The sequence below is a fragment of the Thalassophryne amazonica genome, chromosome 14 (assembly GCF_902500255.1).
Source record: "Thalassophryne amazonica chromosome 14, fThaAma1.1, whole genome shotgun sequence".
Taxonomy (NCBI): Eukaryota; Metazoa; Chordata; class Actinopteri; order Batrachoidiformes; family Batrachoididae; genus Thalassophryne; species Thalassophryne amazonica.
In genome coordinates, this window is record NC_047116.1 from 61681135 (window position 1) to 61702860 (window position 21726).

Genomic DNA, 21726 nt, shown 5'->3' on the forward strand with positions numbered 1-21726 from the left:
GGAATGCCAACTTCTGACCTCGGGGGCTGAGGTTGTGCCGCCGCACATGCGCGAGAGGACTTGGGGTTCTTTACTTCCAGTCTTTGCTCTGCAGCCAGCGCTTCGTTCACAGGTATTATAAACTCCAATATTCTACTGGGAAGCAACGATATATCAAACATCACAAAATAAGGTTAAAGATTAACATATATTTTGATCAATTAATCTGAATAATTTACTGAGCCTTACATTTTGGAGCTGCCCCGATTATCGCTTGCAAAGTCACCCTGCTCTCAAAATGAAAATGCTTTGTTGGTGTCAAACTGTTGTTGCTGCGAAGGTTTGCAAACAACTGGTTAGGTTGAAAGTTGAAAGATCAAGATATAACCCACGTATCCCACACGTCGGGAACTATTCAGATCAAACATATCTTATATAAAATATAGATCTTGCAGTCGATTCGCAACAAGTCAAGTTTTAAAAAAACAGCTAAAGTCAATTTTCTTCAGTCAGCGAAGGGAAGAGGAACTAAACCCTTTTATTTGTTTTTTTGTTTTTTTATGTGATTTCTGGTCCAAAAGACTAGCTTATCTTTGACTCCATTATTTTATAGTCTGAATCTCAGAGCTATTTGTTGTTGTTTTCTTGTCTGAAACGTAGTGCTAAATTTGTTGTCGTCAACACTTCCACAGTGATACAAGTGCTATTTATTTTAATGTTGGGAAAGTGTAGTGACACAGACCCACAACAGGTGGCGTAAATGAACGGTCAATAGATGAGCCAAAAGGTAACAATTTAATGTTGTGAATGTGCACAACGAAATACAGACAATCACAGAATTTGATATCAGTCAATATACAGAGGTGACGTGTGGGCAGGCTTGAGGATAGAAGACGTCTGTCCAGAGAAGAGTCGGGTCCCACACGATTTCCACTGCCAACGGATCTGAAGTACGCCGGAGTCGCCAAGTCCTGAGTCCCCAGGTGGCCACCGTCTCCAGCTGTCAGATCTGGTACTGCTGGCAGGAGGCAGAAAAACAGTTAAGGGTGAGTGTGAGAAAACACACCCAGTAAACAGTCAACAATACAAGTCTCTCCTTTTTTCTGGTGGGAAAAACACCTGCACCTCCGAAACAAGAACACAGTTATGCAGAGTCTGAGTCACTACTTATCGGAGTTCGGAGTGAGGAGTGAAAGGCGTCACTCCTCCACCATCCGCGAACCCAGCCTCCAGCTTCAAGTAGTGAGAATCAGGACACCTGCAAACAGTTCAGAAGAGAATCATGTGCGCTGGGCACCAAACACGGCTGAGAGTATTACCTACAGGGTAGTCGATATCTCGGCAGTGAGGTGGAGAAGCTGCCCGGCTTATATGGTGGTGGTGGTTGATGAGTGACAGCTGGCGTTGATGATGAGTGACAACTGCCACTCCCGGTTGCTCCTGGGGCGGATGCGCCCTCTCGTGCCTGAAGCCCGCACTTCAGGCAGGGCGCCTGGTGGTGGTCTGGTGGTGGCCAGCAGTACCTCCTCTTCAGCGGCCCACACAACATTTAATTTATTAAGATCATATTGTTTTCTGTTCAATTTGTACTTACTTTATTTCATTGGTATCCCAGTGTAAATAATAATATATAAACTTATTGCTACTTACATTAATTGATGAGATTATTATGTATTTGCAATCTGTACATGTTTAATCGAGCTCCTCAATGTTGTCAAGTTTTAGCCTCACAAGGACCACAATGGAAATAAGCCTTTATGCTTTATTGTACCATCTGTGTATCATTGGTATATTCACCTTTCTGTGTTTATATTGATTTTACAAAATTAACTCAATCAATTCTGTAAATACGGATGATTTATTTTTACTCTAAATACTATTTTATCTGAGGGAAAAAAGTGTGTTTTGAGATCCGTCCAACAAGGCAGCCCATGTTGCCGGACTGAGAACTGCTTGACTCAGCATCCAACAGTTTGGTGAACACCCGCAGTGCCAGCCACATGAAATCTCAGCCCCGCAAGCACACAAACAGAACTCAAAGGATGAGATCTTGAGTTGGCATTCCAGTCTCTCCATTTCTATGAATGTATATACGAGGTCTGTTAGAAAAGTATCGGACCTTTTTATTTTTTTCAAAAACCATATGGATTTGAATCACGTGTGATTGCATCAGACAAGCTTGAACCTTCGTGCGCATGCGTGAGTTTTTTCACGCCTGTCGGTTGTGTCATTCGCCTGTGAGCAGGCTTTGTGTGAGCACTGGTCCACCCTCTCGTCGTTTTTTTATTGCGAATAAATGTCTGAACGATTTGGAGCTTTGCTGCATCAATTTTTTTCCAGAAACTGTGAGAGACCTCCAGGTGGACACCGTTCAGAAAATTAATATGGCTTTCAGGGAAGATTTTATGGGGATTACACAGATTAAGGAGTGTTACTGCTGCTTTAAGGACGGCCCACAACTGCTGAGAGCGTGGCGTTCTCCCAGCGCCGATCGACATGCTCAGACCCCGCTGAAACAACCAGATCATTTCCAACGTGAAGGCTTTGTTGATACGGGACCTCATCTGACTTTCACAAAAAGGCAGGAGACATGGACATCAGCACTTTTTCGGCACATTCCACTGTTACAGGAGTTTTTTTCATGGAAAGAAAAGCGGAGGGATGTGCCACGGAGCTGTTCATTATGCGGGACAAAACCACCTTGGTGTTGGTCTCACAGGACGGCTTTGAGATGGCTTTCAGATGGATTCCGGTTGCTTTTCAGTCGTGTGATTATCCGATTGTGATTGTGCATGAGCTGGACATGCCCAACATGTCCTGGAAGGCTTCATCACGGCGTTGCTTTACGCCATGCGGCTCCACCGTGACGCGCAGTGGAGCCGCTCCTCTTTCCATGACAAAAACTCCTGTAACAGTGGAATGTGCCGTTCATTTCTAAACTGGACGCTGTCTTGATCCGGTATGTCGTCTGACTAGCACAGGAATTGTGAAAAGACGTGGACATCAGCACTTTTTCAGCACATTAAGACAGACGTGCGGAGGAGTTCCGCGTGTCCCGGTGGAGCCGCATGGCGCAAAGCAACGCCATGATGAAGCCTCACAGGACATGTTGGGGCATGTCCAGCTCATGCACAATCACAATCGGATAATCACATGACTGAAAAGCAACCGGAATCCATCTGAAAGCCATCTCAAAGCCGTCCTGTGAGACCAACACCGAGGTGGTTTTGTCCCGCATAATGAACGGCTCCGTGGCGCGTCCCTCCGCCTTTCTTTCCATGAAAAAAACTCCTGTAACAGTGGAATGTGTTGTGTGGGCCGCTGAAGAGGAGGTACTGCTGGCCCACCACCAGAGGGCGCCCTGCCTGAAGTGCGGGCTTCAGGCACGAGAGGGCGCCGGAGCAACCGGGAGTGGCAGCTGTCACTCATCAACAACGCCAGCTGTCACTCATCATCATCATCCACACCTCCATAAGAACCGAGCAGCATCTTCACCTCACTGCCGAGAAATCGTCTACCGAACAGGTAAACCGCTCAGCCTGAAGTATCACATTAGTGACGTCCTTGCTTCTGTGTGTACAAGTATTTTTGCAGACGTTCCTGTTTTGTACGGAGTAGTCGTGTGTGGGGAGTTGGCGTACTCCGCTCCTCGGTTGGAGGCTACGTACTTTGCCAACAGGATCTGCACGTAAACATTGTGATTGAGAGGTGGAGGTGCTTTCCACCTTTATAGTGAACTGTTTGCTGGGCGTTCACGCACCCACCATCACCTGTCTGTTCTTCCTGCCAGCAGTACCCGATCTGACAGCCGGAGGCAGTGGCCACCTGGGGACCCAGCGCTTGGTGGCTCCAGGGTTGCTTCAGATCCGGTGGAGTGGAAGGCGTGTGGGATCCGGCTCTTTTCTGGATGGGCGTCTTCTATCCTCGAGCCTGCTCACACATCACTGTGACTAATTTGACTGTTGATCTCAATTGTGTTGTCTGTTGCTCTGTTGTGCACATTCACAACATTAAATTGTTATATTTTCGGCTTATTCCATTGTCCGTTCATTTGCGCCCCCTGTTGTGGGTCTGTGTTCCTACACTTTTCACAACAGGAATGTGCCGAAAAAGTGCTGATGTCCACGTCTCCTGCCTTTTTGTGAAAGTCAGATGAGGTCCCGGATCAACAAAGTCTTCACGTTGGAAATGATCTGGTTGTTTCAGCGGGGTCTGAGCATGTCGATCGGTGCTGGGAGCGCACCGCACTCTCAGCACTTGTGGGCCGTCCTTAAAGTGGCAGTAACACTCCTTAATCTGTATAATCCCCATAAAATCGTCCCTGAAAGCCATATTAATTTTCCGAACGGTGTCCACCTGGAGATCTCTCACAGTTTCTGGAAAAAAATTGATGCAGCAAAGCTTCAAATCGTTCAGACATTTATTCGCAATAAAAATACGACGAGAGGGGCGGCCCACTGTTCACACAAAGCCTGCTCACAGGCGAATGACGCAACCGACAGGCGTGAAAAAGCTCACGCATGCGCACGAAGGTTCAAATCCATATGGTTTTTGATAAAAATAAAAAGGTCTGATACTTTTCTAACAGTGGTCTTTTATGTTGGAGTCTATACTGAAGACCCTGAGAAGTTACTGACAGATGTAATCAGCATGACAAAAGGGCTGATGGTATTCTTTTCTTTTTCTTGACGATATACCCACCAGTCAACAGGATGAAATCCAGGGTTGTGAAACATCAGCACAAACACAGAGGGCTCTGAATTTATAGGAGCACCACCAAAGTTAAAATCCAACATTGGTCTCGTCAAGATGGAAGAACGACAGCGCAGACTAGAAAATGAAAGCGAAGACAATGTCAGGCACATCTAAAACAATGGTTCTATGCAGCAGGGAGAGGGGGAGCTTCTGGAAATGGGCAAAGGCCACATCAGAATTCCATAATAGCTTCAGACATTCAGAGGTATGCATTATTCTGGAAGTTCATATTTCCAGAGTGTGAATTCTAATCCTTTACCAAAAAAATACTTGCACAGTTACTAGATAGCTGTGACATTGTCATCCAAAAGTTATCGCCACCTTCCCATACTGTGCAGAACACAATCACTTGTTTCCCTACAACAGCAAACTGTTCTCTCCACGTTCCTTATTATGTACCATTCTAACCTGTGCTTGGTGGGTGTTCTGTAATTGACTCCTATAGGGGAGGGACATGAGAGCAGATGCTTGTTGAAGCTGTCCAATGAGAACAGGTTCCACTGTTGCACCTTGTTGAAACTCTCTGCACTGCCAGAACTGCATCCATCAGTCACCTGTAGAGTCGAAAACACGGCCTTAGCCTGCACTTCACACAGTTTCTGTGGAAATGATGACACAGCCCCTGAGGACAGACAGAAGACAACAGACAGCAGAGTAATAGACAATTAAATGTTAGTTTAGGTTGTATGACATGTGTATCAACAAATTTATAGCTTTGAGCAAGAACTGAAGATTGAAAGGACCAATTCCAAAATTTGTTTGGAAAAAAAATATTACATGTACACTGTATTCTTCATCTATGGACTTCATGGCAGATCTGTTAGAAACTGACATAGTGCTACCATGGTTGTATAGGTGCTGGTGAAGTGGATGAGACTGTACTACTCAGTCCATTGTAAGTCTATTGCAGGTTACTTCCCCAGCAAAAGCTAAAACACATTTACTGCTCGATGGATTGGAGATTAAGTGTCTTATGCAAGGACAAAGACAAGTAACATGACCAGGAATGAATGAATGAAATGAATGAATGAATGAATGAATGAATGAATGAAAACTGTTTATTTCGAACATTTGATACAACAACAATTACAAGCTAGATCAGTAAAGACAACAACAAAAAAGTTCCTACTGTGTACCCAACATGTCCGAAAAGGGGTAGGGTGAAGCATCAGCTTATTTATCCCTACCCCTTCTTCCCCACAACCAGTAATACCCTTTGCCACATATACACATAAATTCCTACACACCTAAACCGATATCAATATATATATATATACATATATATACACACACATACATATACACATCAACATACACATATATACACATATACATATATACACATATATATACACAAACATAAATATACACCTACACATACCTACTTACATACAAAATACTATATATTTACAAGCCGAAGCAAACAACAAAAACACCCTAACCCTCATTACCCTTCCTCCTCCCTATACCCAGAAAAAACCATATTTTTGTACCGCTGTTTGAACTGGTTCATGCTTGGACATTGCTTGAGCCCCACTCCCAATCTGTTCCACATCCTCACCCCACAGACAGAAATACAGAAACCTTTTAATGTTGTTCGTGCCCACTGATGCTTTAAATTAAATTTCCCCCTCAGACTGTAATCCCCTGATCTGTTAAAAAACATATTTTTAATATTTGCTGGAAGTAAATTGTTTATTGCTTTATACACAATTTGTACTGTTTGAAAATGAACCAAGTCTGTGAATTTTAAGAATTTGGATTGTAAAAATAGTGGATTTGTATGATCTCTATAGCCAGTATTATGAATAATTCTTATAGCTCTTTTCTGCATTACTGATAGTGATTGTGTTGTACCTTTATAAGTATTACCCCATACCTCTGCACAGTACTGTAAATATGGTAAAACCAGTGAGCAGTAAAGAATGCGGAGTGAGTTGTGGTCCAGAATATGTTTCGCTTTGTTTAGAACTGAAATGCTTCTTGACAGTTTACTTTGTATATGTTTTATATGAGTCTTCCAGTTTATCTTATCATCTATTATCACCCCCAGAAACTTATTTTCATGTACCCTTTCAATATCTACCCCCTCGACTTGTAACTGAACCTGTATATCTGTATTACAATAGCCAAATAACATGTATTTTGTTTTACTTAAGTTTAATGATAATTTATTTCTGTCAAACCATATTTTCAATTTTCCCATTTCTATACTGATCCTCCTCAGTAACTCCTGCAAATCCCCCCCTGAACAAAAAATGCTTGTGTCATCTGCAAATAATACTAATTTTAATATTTTGGAAACATTGACAATATCATTTATATAAATTAGAAACAGTTTTGGACCCAATACTGACCCCTGTGGGACGCCACAAGCATTGTCCAAGCATGATGATGTATATTCCCCCAACTTCACAAACTGTTTTCTGTTACTTAAGTAGCTTCTCACCCAGTGCAACACCAACCCCCTAATCCCATACTGTTCAAGTTTATTGATTAATATGTCATGATTAATTGTATCAAAAGCCTTTTTAAGATCTATAAATATTCCAACTGAATGTAATTTGTGGTCTATGGCGTTTGTAATCTCCTCAACTGATTCTATTAATGCAAGTGATGTTGAACTATGTGCTCTGAATCCATATTGACTATCAGTAAGTAATTTATGTTTATTTATGAATTTGTCTAATCTATTATTGAATAACTTTTCTAATAATTTGGAAAATTGTGGAAGCAAAGAAACAGGTCTATAATTTGTGAAGTGGTGTCTATCCCCAGTCTTATACAGCGGCACAACCTTAGCTATTTTCATTTGATTGGGAAATTTACCGGTTTGAAATGATAAGTTACAGATGTATGTTAATGGTTCTACAATCCATTCAATGACCTGTTTTACCACCACCATATCAATTTCATTTAAATCGGTAGATGTTTTATATTTACAATTATTCACAATGTCTATAATTTCATTTCCATCCACTGCTGTGAGGAACATTGAACAGGGATTTCTTTCTATGAGATTATTATCCAAATCCTCAGGTTGGGAATCGGGAATTTTTTCTGCCAAGCTTGGTCCAATATTTACAAAAAAATTATTAAAACCGTTGACTACCTCATCCTTATTTTCCTTCTTGACATTATTATCAATGAAATACTGAGGGTAACTCTGTTTTTTATTACCATTTTTGATAATGCTATTTAATATATCCCATATTCCTTTAATATTGTTTTTGTTATTATATAATATGTTACTATAATATTCCTTCCTACATACCCGTATAATATTAGTTAATCTATTTTTGTATTTCTTATATCTATTTTCTGCCTCTTTAGTCTTTAGTTTTATGAATTCTCTATACAGTGTATTTTTCTTATTACATGCATTTCGTAACCCTTTCGTCATCCATGGTCGAGCTTGGATTTTTTGTTTTCTGTAGTCTTGTTTAATTGGACAATTTTTATCATATAATGATGTAAATATTTGTAAAAAAGTTTCATATGCACTATCAACATCACTTTCACTGTATACCTTTTCCCAGTTTTGCTCCTGTAAATCCTTCTTTAGTGTGTTCATGTTTTCCTCTGTCCGCACTCGCCTGTATTTTATTTTCTCCTCTGGCTGATTCCGCCGATGGTTTCTATTATAAACGATGAAAACTGGTAGATGATCACTAATGTCATTGATTAATAATCCACTCACAGTGTTATTCTCAATATCATTGCTGAATATATTATCAATTAAGGTGGCACTATGGGATGTAATTCTGCTTGGCCTGGTGATTTTTGGATATAAACTCATACTGTACATTATACTGATAAATTCATCTGTTATTTTATGCTTATTTGAATTGAGCAGATCAATATTTAAGTCACCACAAATGAACACAGTTTTTTGATTAGTTTTTGAGAACATTTTTCCCATACAGTCAGTGAATGTTTCAATACTAGATCCTGGTGCTCTATATATACAGCTGACCAATACATTTTTGCTTTTTTCTTCACATATTTCAATAGTTATACATTCTAATAAGTTATCAATCACAGTTGTCATATTGTCTACTATTTTATAATCCATGTTCTTATCCACATACACAGCCACTCCTCCTCCACTCTTATTCTTTCTGTTTACACAATTAAATTCATATCCATCCAGTTCAAAATCCATTCCTTTATCTTCATTGATCCATGTTTCTGATATAGCAATTATGTTAAATATTTTTTTAAACTGACTTAAATATTCTTTAATGTTGTTAAAGTTTGCATATAGACTTCTGCTGTTGAAATGGATTATTGATAATTTGTTATCCGTTTTAATGATCCGATTAAACTGTTCATCTGTATAATAGCAACAACTGTCATTGATATTTGAGAACCTAGATCAAACCTAGATCTGTACACTGGTAGCTCAAATCCTATCCTATTGTCCCACCATGGTAATATCTAAAGAAATAACAAAATTCACCAACTACACAAAGCTTACTATCACTGAGACTAAACAGCAGGTTTTGAGGTTAAAATGCTTAAAGACCCCGTTTGCAAGGCTCCTGACTATAACTCCGTAACCATAGGCGTAGGAGGTGGAGTCTATTTGGGGGGGGGGGGGGGGGGGGGGACACCAAATTTGCCCGAATTTCAGAAACCCCCATGACTCTTTAAATTACCATATATTTATATACCCATATTCATATTTATATTGGTGACCAAATAGCGGTTTGATTGTTTACATTAATTGGGAAAATAAGTCTGACAACATTTTAGGTCATTCTATTCTGTATTCAGAGTCTACATGGCCCATGCCCGAATTTCCCAGCCCAAATTTGAGAATTTTGCAGAGCCCAGGGGGGCCGGTTGCCGCCCCTGCCCACCCCCACCCCGCCTCCTACACCTATGTCAGTAACCCATCAGATTTTGGGCTTAAGTTACTCAGACTCCGTTTCTATTTGCTCCAATTAAAAGCTTTTACTAAAAATAGTGGAAATCACCCGTTTTGACTAGACTCCAAAGGTGTGAAGGTGCTAGGGAAAGAAGTTGCTTGCTTGCCTTTAAATATGTGACATATGTGTGTGTTTTCCACCTACCATTAGCGTCCAGTGTCTGGTAGCTTATGGTCCAGTGGTACTGGGCTTGTCTGTGTGGTGTGATAGTGAGTCGAAGAAGCAGTGTTGTGGTTGAGGGTATGGCTCCTGTTTCACAGTCCAAATGCAGGGCTGAGGAACCAGACAGAACAGTTAGCACTGGTTCGGTACAGTGATGGAAGCAACAGCTAATTGTTCTTCTTTCATTACTTTTCATTATACATCAGGTGTGCTGAGGTGTATTTTTCTGTTGAAGCAATATGCAACACATTTATCGTCTGAGAATTTCTAGAGATGGCAAAAGAAGGGAAAGTTTAGTTTATTCAGTAGCATATTTATCTAGGCATCTAAAACAACTCACTGACAAGTCTGATCATTTCTTAATAACATTTATATTTACTCTGATGGACTACCCAGCAGTGGGGAATAAGTTTCATTACACTAGAAGTCTTTCAGAAAGCGCTGTAACTAGGTTTAAGGATATGATTCCTTCTTTATGTTCTCTAATGCCATATAACAACACAGTGCAGAGTAGCTACCTAAACTCTGTAAGTGAGATAGAGTATCTCGTTAATAGTTTTACATCCTCATTGAAGACAACTTTGGATGCTGTAGCTCCTCTGAAAAAGAGAGCTTTAAATCAGAAGTGCCTGACTCCGTGGTATAACTCACAAACTCGTAGCTTAAAGCAGATAACCCGTAAGTTGGAGAGGAAATGGCGTCTCACTAATTTAGAAGATCTTCACTTAGCCTGGAAAAAGAGTCTGTTGCTCTATAAAAAAGCCCTCCGTAAAGCTAGGACATCTTTCTACTCATCACTAATTGAAGAAAATAAGAACAACCCCAGGTTTCTTTTCAGCACTGTAGCCAGGCTGACAAAGAGTCAGAGCTCTATTGAGCTGAGTATTCCATTAACTTTAACTAGTAATGACTTCATGACTTTCTTTGCTAACAAAATTTTAACTATTAGAGAAAAAATTACTCATAACCATCCCAAAGACGTATCGTTATCTTTGGCTGCTTTCAGTGATGCCGGTATTTGGTTAGACTCTTTCTCTCCGATTGTTCTGTCTGAGTTATTTTCATTAGTTACTTCATCCAAACCATCAACATGTTTATTAGACCCCATTCCTACCAGGCTGCTCAAGGAAGCCCTACCATTAATTAATGCTTCGATCTTAAATATGATCAATCTATCTTTATTAGTTGGCTATGTACCACAGGCTTTTAAGGTGGCAGTAATTAAACCATTACTTAAAAAGCCATCACTTGACCCAGCTATCTTAGCTAATTATAGGCCAATCTCCAACCTTCCTTTTCTCTCAAAAATTCTTGAAAGGGTAGTTGTAAAACAGCTAACTGATCATCTGCAGAGGAATGGTCTATTTGAAGAGTTTCAGTCAGGTTTTAGAATTCATCATAGTACAGAAACAGCATTAGTGAAGGTTACAAATGATCTTCTCATGGCCTCGGACAGTGGACTCATCTCTGTGCTTGTTCTGTTAGACCTCAGTGCTGCTTTTGATACTGTTGATCATAAAATTTTATTACAGAGATTAGAGCATGCCATAGGTATTAAAGGTACTGCGCTGCGGTGGTTTGAATCATATTTGTCTAATAGATTACAATTTGTTCATGTAAATGGGGAATCTTCTTCACAGACTAAAGTTAATTATGGAGTTCCACAAGGTTCTGTGCTAGGACCAATTTTATTCACTTTATACATGCTTCCCTTAGGCAGTATTATTAGACGGTATTGCTTAAATTTTCATTGTTACGCAGATGATACCCAGCTTTATCTATCCATGAAGCCAGAGGACACACACCAATTAGCTAAACTGCAGGATCGTCTTACAGACATAAAGACATGGATGACCTCTAATTTCCTGCTTTTAAACTCAGATAAAACTGAAGTTATTGTACTTGGCCCCACAAATCTTAGAAACATGGTGTCTAATCAGATCCTTACTCTGGATGGCATTACCCTGACCTCTAGTAATACTGTAAGAAATCTTGGAGTCATTTTTGATCAGGATATGTCATTCAAAGCGCATATTAAACAAATATGTAGGACTGCTTTTTTGCATTTACGCAATATCTTTAAAATTAGAAAGGTCTTGTCTCAGAGTGATGCTGAAAAACTAATTCATGCATTTACTTCCTCTAGGCTGGACTATTGTAATTCATTATTATCAGGTTGTCCTAAAAGTTCCCTAAAAAGCCTTCAGTTAATTCAAAATGCTGCAGCTAGAGTACTAACGGGGACTAGAAGGAGAGAGCATATCTCACCCATATTGGCCTTTCTTCATTGGCTTCCTGTTAATTCTAGAATAGAATTTAAAATTCTTCTTCTTACTTATAAGGTTTTGAATAATCAGGTCCCATCTTATCTTAGGGACCTCGTAGTACCATATCACCCCAATAGAGCGCTTCGCTCTCAGACTGCAGGCTTACTTGTAGTTCCTAGGGTTTGTAAGAGTAGAATGGGAGGCAGAGCCTTCAGCTTTCAGGCTCCTCTCCTGTGGACCCAGCTCCCAATTCAGATCAGGGAGACAGACACCCTCTCTACTTTTAAGATTAGGCTTAAAACTTTCCTTTTTGCTAAAGCTTATAGTTAGGGTTGGATCAGGTGACCCTGAACCATCCCTTAGTTATGCTGCTATAGACTTAGACTGCTGGGGGGTTCCCATGATGCACTGTTTCTTTTTATTCACCTCTTTTTGCTCTGTATGCACCACTCTGCATTTAATCATTAGTTATTGATCTCTGCTCCCCTCCACAGCATGTCTTTTTCCTGGTTCTCTCCCTCAGCCCCAACCAGTCCCAGCAGAAGACTGCCCCTCCCTGAGCCAGGTTCTGCTGGAGGTTTCTTCCTGTTAAAAGGGGGTTTTTCCTTCCCACTGTCGCCAAGTGCTTGCTCATAGGGGGTCGTTTTGACCGTTGGGGTTTTTCTGTGATTATTGTATGGCTTTTGCCTTGCAATATGAAGCACCTTGGGGCAACTGTTTGTTGTAATTTGGCGCTATATAAATTAAATTGATTTGATTTGATTTGACAAGTACAACTTATTTTTTGTCGGCCCACATCCAAGAAGACTGTAAACGCTGACCGGTGCTTAATCTATTCTTAGTGTTACGAGTTAACTCTGTTAAGATGAACATCCTTCCTCAGTTTTCTGTTTCCTTGCATGCCACTTTTTTCTTCCTCTGACGTTTTGTTGTGGATTGTTTGATTTTGGATTTTGTCTGGAAAAAACTGTTCCTAAATATATGTAATTTTGCAAATTTCCCATTTTGGGACAAGGATAATCTTATGTGCAAAGGCCTAAACCATTTGGAGGGATGGCTTACCATATCTTAGGCAGTGGTGGGCACAGCTAACCAAAAAGTTAGCTTCGATAACCGTTAATCCGCTAATTGAAAAGTTAACTTTTATAAAGCTAAACTGATAAACTCCTAAAAATTTAGGGGAAGTTACAGGCTATAAGCTAAATTGATAACTTTTAGTATTAACTCCAGTACACTGGCAGCTACTGATACTTCTGAGTAAATTCAAAGGCAATCACAAACAACAACGACCAAGCGCTTCTTTCTAAGATCAGCCTTCTCTCAGCAAAACAGACCTGGTGCCCAAAGAGGAAACAAAGGGGGAGAGAAAAAAAAGACAATTTATTTTCATAGCCATACATGTCGCAGGAGACATGCACAACAAGGCAGTTTTGACTTATGGTTAAAATTTTAAACAAACTAATTCCGGACAAGTTATAGAAATTAACGTCACCGCTGTCGTTTATACAAAGTGAAAATATCAGCTACATGTTGTAGTATTAAAGTAATGCACTAATTTTGAAGGTTTGAGCGTTTACAGACACACATGACAAAAGGCATTATGGGAAAATGAGCTTCCTGTCATAAGTGGTTGGTCAGTTTATATATGTGGTTTTTCAAATAAATCTTTATTTGTAAATGTCTTTTGTTCATTTGTAAAAAAAAAAAAAAGGCAATTTGAAAACTGAAAATTCTGTTTGTTAAATAATTCAGCACTTATAGCGAATGCTTGGAAATTGTTAGTCACACTGCCATGAACACTGCCATCTACTGGACGGGCATTCATTTTTATAACTTGTCTGGAATTCATTTGTTTAAAAGTTTAACCATAAGTCAAAACTGCCTTGCTCTGCATGTCTCCTGTGACATGTCTGCAAGACTGCATGGCTGTGAAAATAAATGATTTTTTTCTTCTCTTCCTTTCTGTCTGGTAGCCAGATATCCTATGCTGGCAGAGGATCGAGTTCTACCTCTCATAGCTGTCCGTCTGCTACAAAACACGTAACAGACAGGAACTGAAATGTATGATTTCAGGCTTTACAAATGTTTTTAACTATTAATCTTTATTCATTATGCCCACAAAAAGATGTTAGTGGTCTAAACGTTATCGGAACTAAATTTAGCAGAAATTAATTGGCCCGCTGATGGTTTTCAAAGTTAGCTGAAAAGCTAATCAGCAAACAAGGGGAGGTGATGGTCTAGTGGTTAAGCGTTTACATCAGATGCTCAAAGCACTTTACACATCAATGCCTCATATTCACCCCGATGTCAGGCGGCTGCCATGCAAGGCGACCACTACACACCGGGAGCAACTAGGGGACCTTGCCCAAGGGCCCTTAGTGGTTTTCCGGTCAGGCTGGGATTTGAACCGAGGATCCTCTGATCTCAAGCCCAATGATTAACCACTAGATCATCACCTCCCCTAAAGGTGGCCAAATCTTGGTGCCACTCCTTTTAAACATTTGTGTAGTGACAATATTTTCACAGTGTTTCAGCAATTTTGCAGATCTGAACTTCCCAGACTGTTGTGTGTTGGGGGGGGCGTGGCTGGATGTTTTGGTGTTCTTTTCTTTTCTTTGCTCTCCAGGTGGCATGAGGGCTGATTTGTCTGTGAAGAAGGTGCTGGCTGAAGAGTCTTCACCCTCATCAACATCATGGAAAGCACCTGTGCTTGGTGCTCACGTGCAACCTGGACGACTTGCAGCTGAAGCAGATAATTGGATGGCGTTCTGCATTTAAGTCATGTGTGATTCAAGCAGAACTGCCGGGAACTCGACCTTGTGACGTTCGTTTGTGAGACGCTGAGGACCGCGCCTGGGTTTGACACATCGAGCCTGTGAAGCAGGGAGGGGTGAGGACACATGCTGTCAGCACACACGAAAGGTAATTAAGTGTTTAAGTACTTGTTGATAGTAACTTGGTGTTTTGTTACACAGTGTACTGGAATTGTAAAGAGAATTGCGTAGTTTGCTTCTCACTGCTGTGGCGTGAAGGATAAGTGATCCTCCACTTGTTGTGAGAGGCTGCTCATTTGCTTAAAGTAAAAAAAGGACACTGACCTGAGTGTGTTGCTGGCAGCGTGTGTTTATTGGAAGATATAGTTGTATCTGTTGATTTACCTCACCGTCTCTTTGCTTCACAGAGAATCAGTTTGTCGTGTCCACCTGGGGGGTGTTTGGCGGTGGTAGGAAGTCCAGGAGCACCGGCTTTAATCCTTGCGGGCGCTGGAGAGCGAGCCGCGGATCACTCCACCAGAGGGACGTTGTTTTTTTATGTTTTTACACTTTTAAACACAGGTGTATAATAAATAGTTTTTGTTTGGAACCGCTTTCTGGTTATTTTTAGCGCTGGGTCCTGTCTGACGCAGGTTCGCTCCTCAATCCGCATCGACACATAACACAGACAATATGTCTTTCAATATTTACAGGCCCATAGTTCATCACATGTTCCCCTTGTTTCCCAGTTTGCTTAATAAATCAATCTTAGATGGCTTTCTGTTGTCAAAATGCAGAGTCCCACATATCGACAGTCAAATCAATCCTTTACACCCAGGATCATTAAACTCTATAAAGGCTGTGCAGAACAAGGGACGTTGTGTAAAATGTAAATAAACACAGAATACAATGATTTACAAATCCTCTTCAACCTATATTCAATTGAATACACCACAAAGACAAGATATTTAATGTTCAAACTGATAAACTTTATTGTTTTTGTGCAAATATTTGCTCATTTTGAAATGGATGCTTGCAACACGTTTCAAAAAAGCTTTACCACTGTGTTACATAACCTTTCCTTCTAACAACACTCAATAAGCTTTTGGGAACTGAGGACACTAATTGTTGAAGCTTTGTAGGTGGAATTCTTTCCCATTCTTGCTTGATGTAGGACTTCAGTTGTTCAACAGTCCGGGGTCTCTGTTGTCGTATTTTGCTCTTCATAATGCACCACACATTTTCAATGGGTGACAGGTCTGAACTTCCGGCAGGCCAGTCTAGTACCCGCACTCTTTTACTACGAAGCCATGCTGTTGTAACACATGCAGAATGTGGCTTCACATTGTCTGGCTGAAATAAGCAGGGACGTCCCTGAAAAAGACGTTGCTTGGATGGCAGCATGTGTTGTTTCAAAACCTGGATGTACCGTTCAGCATTGATGGTGCCATCACAGATGTGTAAGTTGCCCATGGCATGGGCACTAACACACCCCCATACCATCACAGATGCTGGCTTTTGAACTTTGCGCTGGTTCCTCTTTTGTCTGGAGGATACGACGTCCATGATTTGAAATGTGGATTCATCAGACCACAGTACACTTTTCCACTTTGCATCTGTCCATTTCAAATGAGCGTGGGCCCAGAGAAGGCGGCGGTGTTTCTGGATGTTGTTGATGTATGGCTTTCGCTTTGCATGGTAGAGTTTTAACTTGCACCTGTAGATGTAGCGACGAACTGTGTTAACTGACAGTGGTTTTCTGAAGTGTCCTGAGCCCACTCTGTAAGATCCTTGACACAATGTCAGTTTTTAATCCAGTGTCTCCTGAGGAATCAAAGGTCATGGGCATTCAGTGTTGGTTTTCGGCCTTGCCGGTTATGTGTAGAAAGTTGGCCAGATTCTCTGAATCTTCTGATTATATTATGGACTGTAGATGATGGAATCCCTAAATTCCTTGCAACTGAACATTGAGAAGCATTGTTCTTAAACTGTTGGACTATTTTTTCATGTAGTTGTTCACAAAGTGGTGATCCTCACCCCATTTTTGCTTGTGAACTGCTGAGACTTCTGGGGATGCTCCTTTTACCCAATCATGAGTGTCCTCAGTTCCCAAATGCTTACTGAGTGGTGTTAGAAGGAAAGATGATGTAACACAGTGGTGAACATACCACTGTCCCAGCTTTTTTGAAACGTGCTGCAGACATCCATTTCAAAATGAGCAAATATTTGCACAAAAACAAAGTTTATTAATTTGAATATTAAATATCTTGACTTTGTTGTGTATTCAATTCAATATAGGTTGAAGAGGATTTGCAAACCATTGAATTCTGTTTTTATTTACATTTTACACAACGTCCCAAATTCATTGGAATTAGGGTTGTAGAGAAAAGTTTATTGATAGCTGGCTCCACAAATAAAGGAGTCATTTTCTTCAAATTGTTTGAGAGGACAAATTTCACATTAATGCATTCCTTGAAATTCATCCGATTAAGACCACTATTACTGCATGAAAGAGCATCAACATTGTACTTGTGGTAGCAGATCTGCAGCAGTGCTGTTTCTCACGAACATTGTTTTCTTTAGCTGACTTGGGATTCTTTTGTTGGTGGTGGTTAGCAATTAAATGGTCATCTTTTTGCAGTGTCTATCCCTGAAACGTATATTTTCAGGGATAGACACTGTTTGGTAATGTTATAGTGAGAATTGCATGTTCTTGCAAACCCAATAAAATATTGAAAAATGCTAAGCTTATTGTGAGAAACAGGGGGAAAAAAACTACACAGGCAACTGTGTAAATGTCTGCACTTTGAGGCATACTGAAGTTTTGACTCTGTCTGGTTCACCACAGTGATGTCCCTAATCAAAATATGAACCCTAGAATGGTTTTACAGTGAGTAAGTGCACATTAAAATCAAATAGTAATACCATTGGGCTCAGTCTTGGGGTCATAATTAAGGCTCTTGTCGAGCAGTGTCTGCTGTGCAGAGACACAAAAGGAGACACTGCAGAGGCTTTTGTTCACCAGTGGAATCTCAGCAGATTTGCAGCTTCCAACCAGAATCTCCCCTGTATTTATGACTGTCTTCTCTGCCTGAAGAAGAAACAAACATGCACTGCTTGCACCTGTTAATTCCTGTTCTCAAAGGGGTTCAGAACCATTTCATTGATAACTGATAACTCATAAAAAATTCAAATGCACAGAAACCAAGATAACAGTCCCACCTCTATGGTGCCTTTACAGCCCATCCCCACTACTTCTAAGGTAAGGCTGGACTTGTTACATTCAGGAGTTTGGGTTGGCCAGAACATGAGGGTAGGTTTTAATTCATATATTTCCCCCATCAGAGGGCTGAAGGACCAGATCTGGACCTGCAAAGTCAAGTCACAAACAGTAAATATGATGAAGGTTAGTTGGAGTCACTGAGTTGGTACAGCCGTCTTGCATAAATATGTGTGATTTTATCTTACTGAGCGCTCATTAGGATATAATTCACCAGCATCTGGTTCTACCAAGATGAGCTTTTGTTGTGATTCTGGAATATTCCACTGGAAGCTGTCATGAAGGACAATTGCAGAAACTGAATGCTGGCATTCATTCAGTCTACTCATACCGTATTATTATTATTATTATTATTATTCATAATTACAATATAATCACTAATTGAAAACACAAGTTTAACTGATTCGGCTAACTAACCATAAAGGTAGACGGCTGAGGTTCCTGATGTGATGGGAGCGCTGTGTTCGTGTGCCCAAAGCTGTTGGCTGAAAATATAAACAGCTCTCTTCTTCCAGAGACACACACAGCTTTTCCACTGAGCTGACAACTGTCAATTCCTAAAGGAGACCAACATAGATGCACATATTGCCATAGAAAATTCAACACAGACATACACAGACCTTGGGTGACTGTTGCTATAATGTTGCATTACCTTTGTATCTTTGGTGGCATTGAACTGCAGCTGTAAGCTAAAGCCCTGTGTAGGACTGCTTTCCGTGGGAGTTGTTCTGAGAGTCAGGATTTGATGACCTCCTGGCAGGACTAAACCACATCTCGGTACCACTACAACTGAAGCAGCTAAGGTTGGGTTTGGGCTGTGCGCTGGGTCTAGACTGAAAGTGAGTGGAAGGTCACCACTGTTCTGAAGGAGCGCTGTCCGATAGGAAAGAGCATTCAATGCTGGAAACACCTACGGAGACAAAATACCACAGTAGTAATTACAATATCCTCTCTTACTGTAGAACAACATGTGAACTGAGTCTTGTTTTCAAATCAAATCAATTTTATTTATATAGCGCCAAATCACAACAACAGTTGCCCCAAGGCGCTTTATATTGCAAGGCAAAAGCCATACAATAATTACAGAAAAACCCCAACGGTCAAAACAACCCCTATGAGCAAGCACTTGGCGACAGTGGCAAGGAAAAACTCCCTTTTAACAGGAAGAAACCTCCAGCAGAACCAGGCTCAGGGAGGGGCAGTCTTCTGCTGGGACTGGTTGGGGCTGAGGGGAGAGAATCAGGAAAAAGACATGCTGTGGAAGACAGCAGAGATCAATCACTAATGATTAAATGCAGAGTGGTGCATACAGAGCAAAAAGAGAAAGAAACACTCAGTGCATCATGGGAACCCCCCAGCAGTCTAAGTCTATAGCAGCATAACTAAGGGATGGTTCAGGGTCACCTGATCCAGCCCTAACTATAAGCTTTAGCAAAAAGGAAAGTTTTAAGCCTAATCTTAAAAGTAGAGAGGGTGTCTGTCTCCCTGATCCGAATTGGGAGCTGGTTCCACGGGGGAGGAGCCTGAAAGCTGAAGGCTCTGCCTCCCATTCTACTCTTACAAACCCTAGGAACTACAAGTAAGCCTGCAGTCTGAGAGTGAAGTGCTCTATTGGGGTGATATGGTACTAAGAGGTCCCTAAGATAAGATGGGACCTGATTGTTCAAAACCTTATAAGTAAGAAGAAGAATTTTAAATTCTATTCTAGAATTAACAGGAAGCCAATGAAGAGAGGCCAATATGGGTGAAATATGCTCTCTCCTTCTAGTCCCCGTCAGTACTCTAGCTGCAGCATTTTGAATTAACTGAAGGCTTTTCAGGGAACTTTTAGGACAACCTGATAATAATGAATTACAATAGTCCAGCCTAGAGGAAATAAATGCATGAATTAGTTTTTCAGCATCATTCTGAGACAAGACCTTTCTAATTTTAGAGATACTGCGCAAATGTAAAAAAAGCAGTCCTACATATTTGCTTAATATGCGCATTGAAGGACATATCCTGATCAAAAATGACTCCAAGATTTCTCACAGTATTACTAGAGGTCAGGGTAATGCCATCCAGAGTAAGGATCTGGTTAGACACCATGTTTCTAAGATTTGTGGGGCCAAGTACAATAACTTCAGTTTTATCTGAATTTAAAAGCAGGAAATTAGAGGTCATCCATGTCTTTATGTCTGTAAGACATTCCTGCAGTTTAACTAATTGGTGTGTGTCCTCTGGCTTCAGGGATAGATAAAGCTGGGTATCATCAGCTGGGTATCATCTGCGTAACAATGAAAACTTAAGCTATGCTTTCTAATAATACTGCCTAAGGGAAGCATGTATAAAGTGAATATAATTGGTCCTAGCACAGAACCTTGTGGAACTCCATAATTAACCTTAGTCTGTGAAGAAGACTCCCCATTTACATGAACAAACTGTAATCTATTGGATAAATATGATTCAAACCACCGCAGTGCAGTGCCTTTAATACCTATGGCATGCTCTAATCTCTGTAATAAAATTTTATGGTCAGCAGTATCAAAAGCAGCACTGAGGTCTAACAGGACAAGCACAGAGATGAGTCCACTGTCTGAGGCCATAAGAAGATCATTTGTAACCTTCACTAATGCTGTTTCTGTACTATGATGAATTCTGAAACCTGACTGAAACTCTTCAAATAGACCATTCCTCTGCAGATGATCAGTTAGCTGTTTTACAACTACCCTTTCAAGAATTTTTGAGAGAAAAGGAAGGTTGGAGATTGGCCTATAATTAGCTAAGATAGCTGGGTCAAGTGATGGCTTTTTAAGTAATGGTTTAATTACTGCCACCCTTAAAAGCCTGTGGTACATAGCCAACTAATAAAGATAGATTGATCATATTTAACATTGATTAATGGTATTAATGGCATTAATTAATGGTAGGGCTTCCTTGAGCAGCCTGGTAGGAATGGGGTCTAATAGACATGTTGATGGTTTGGAGGAAGTGACTAATGAAAATAACTCAGAACAATCGGAGAGAAAGAGTCTAACCAAATACCAGCATTACTGAAAGCAGCCAAAGATAACGATATGTCTTTGGGATGGTTATGAGTAATTTTTTCTCTAATAGTTAAAATTTTATTAGCAAAGAAGTGGTTTTCAGAGAACCACTGTTCATTATAAGCCAATTAATTACATTAAAGACAAATCCTGTTGGATCACATCTGGATGTGACATGTCGGTAGTAAGATATGTGAGGTTTACGTGGAGCAGTTTGAACTGCAGAAATTGCTTGTGGGATATGGTGGCAAGGTGTATGTGTATGTGTGTGGGGGAGGGGGGTGGCTGTTGGAGATACATCAGTGTTGGGGTGGAAACTATGGAATATCCTATTTTAATGACTGGTATCACATCATTGCCATCAATGACTATGTTTACATGGGCAGCAATATTAACCTTGTTAACATTGGATTGTTTACCCTAAGTATTTAAACTCATCTACCTTAACCACATCTACTCCTTGTAACCAAACTATTCCACCAGGCTCTCTCTCATTCACACACATGGACTCAGTCTTGCTTCTACTGACTTTCATTCCCTTTCTCTCCACGGCACATCTCCATGCTAGTC

General features: G+C 40.5%; 1 protein-coding gene across 1 annotated transcript in view; it reads right to left on the minus strand.

The window, feature by feature from the left end:
* cfap65 (cilia and flagella associated protein 65) overlaps positions 1-21726 on the minus strand; it is a 106644-nt gene that overhangs the window by 23416 nt on the left and 61502 nt on the right. The window contains exons 14-21 of the mRNA XM_034186548.1: positions 18783-19040; positions 18548-18687; positions 18319-18403; positions 18073-18219; positions 17776-17941; positions 9813-9941; positions 5143-5356; positions 4681-4809 (exon numbers count right to left, since the gene is read on the minus strand). Coding sequence (XP_034042439.1) covers positions 4681-4809; positions 5143-5356; positions 9813-9941; positions 17776-17941; positions 18073-18219; positions 18319-18403; positions 18548-18687; positions 18783-19040 — 1268 coding nt within the window. The remainder of the gene's footprint in view (positions 1-4680; positions 4810-5142; positions 5357-9812; positions 9942-17775; positions 17942-18072; positions 18220-18318; positions 18404-18547; positions 18688-18782; positions 19041-21726) is intronic.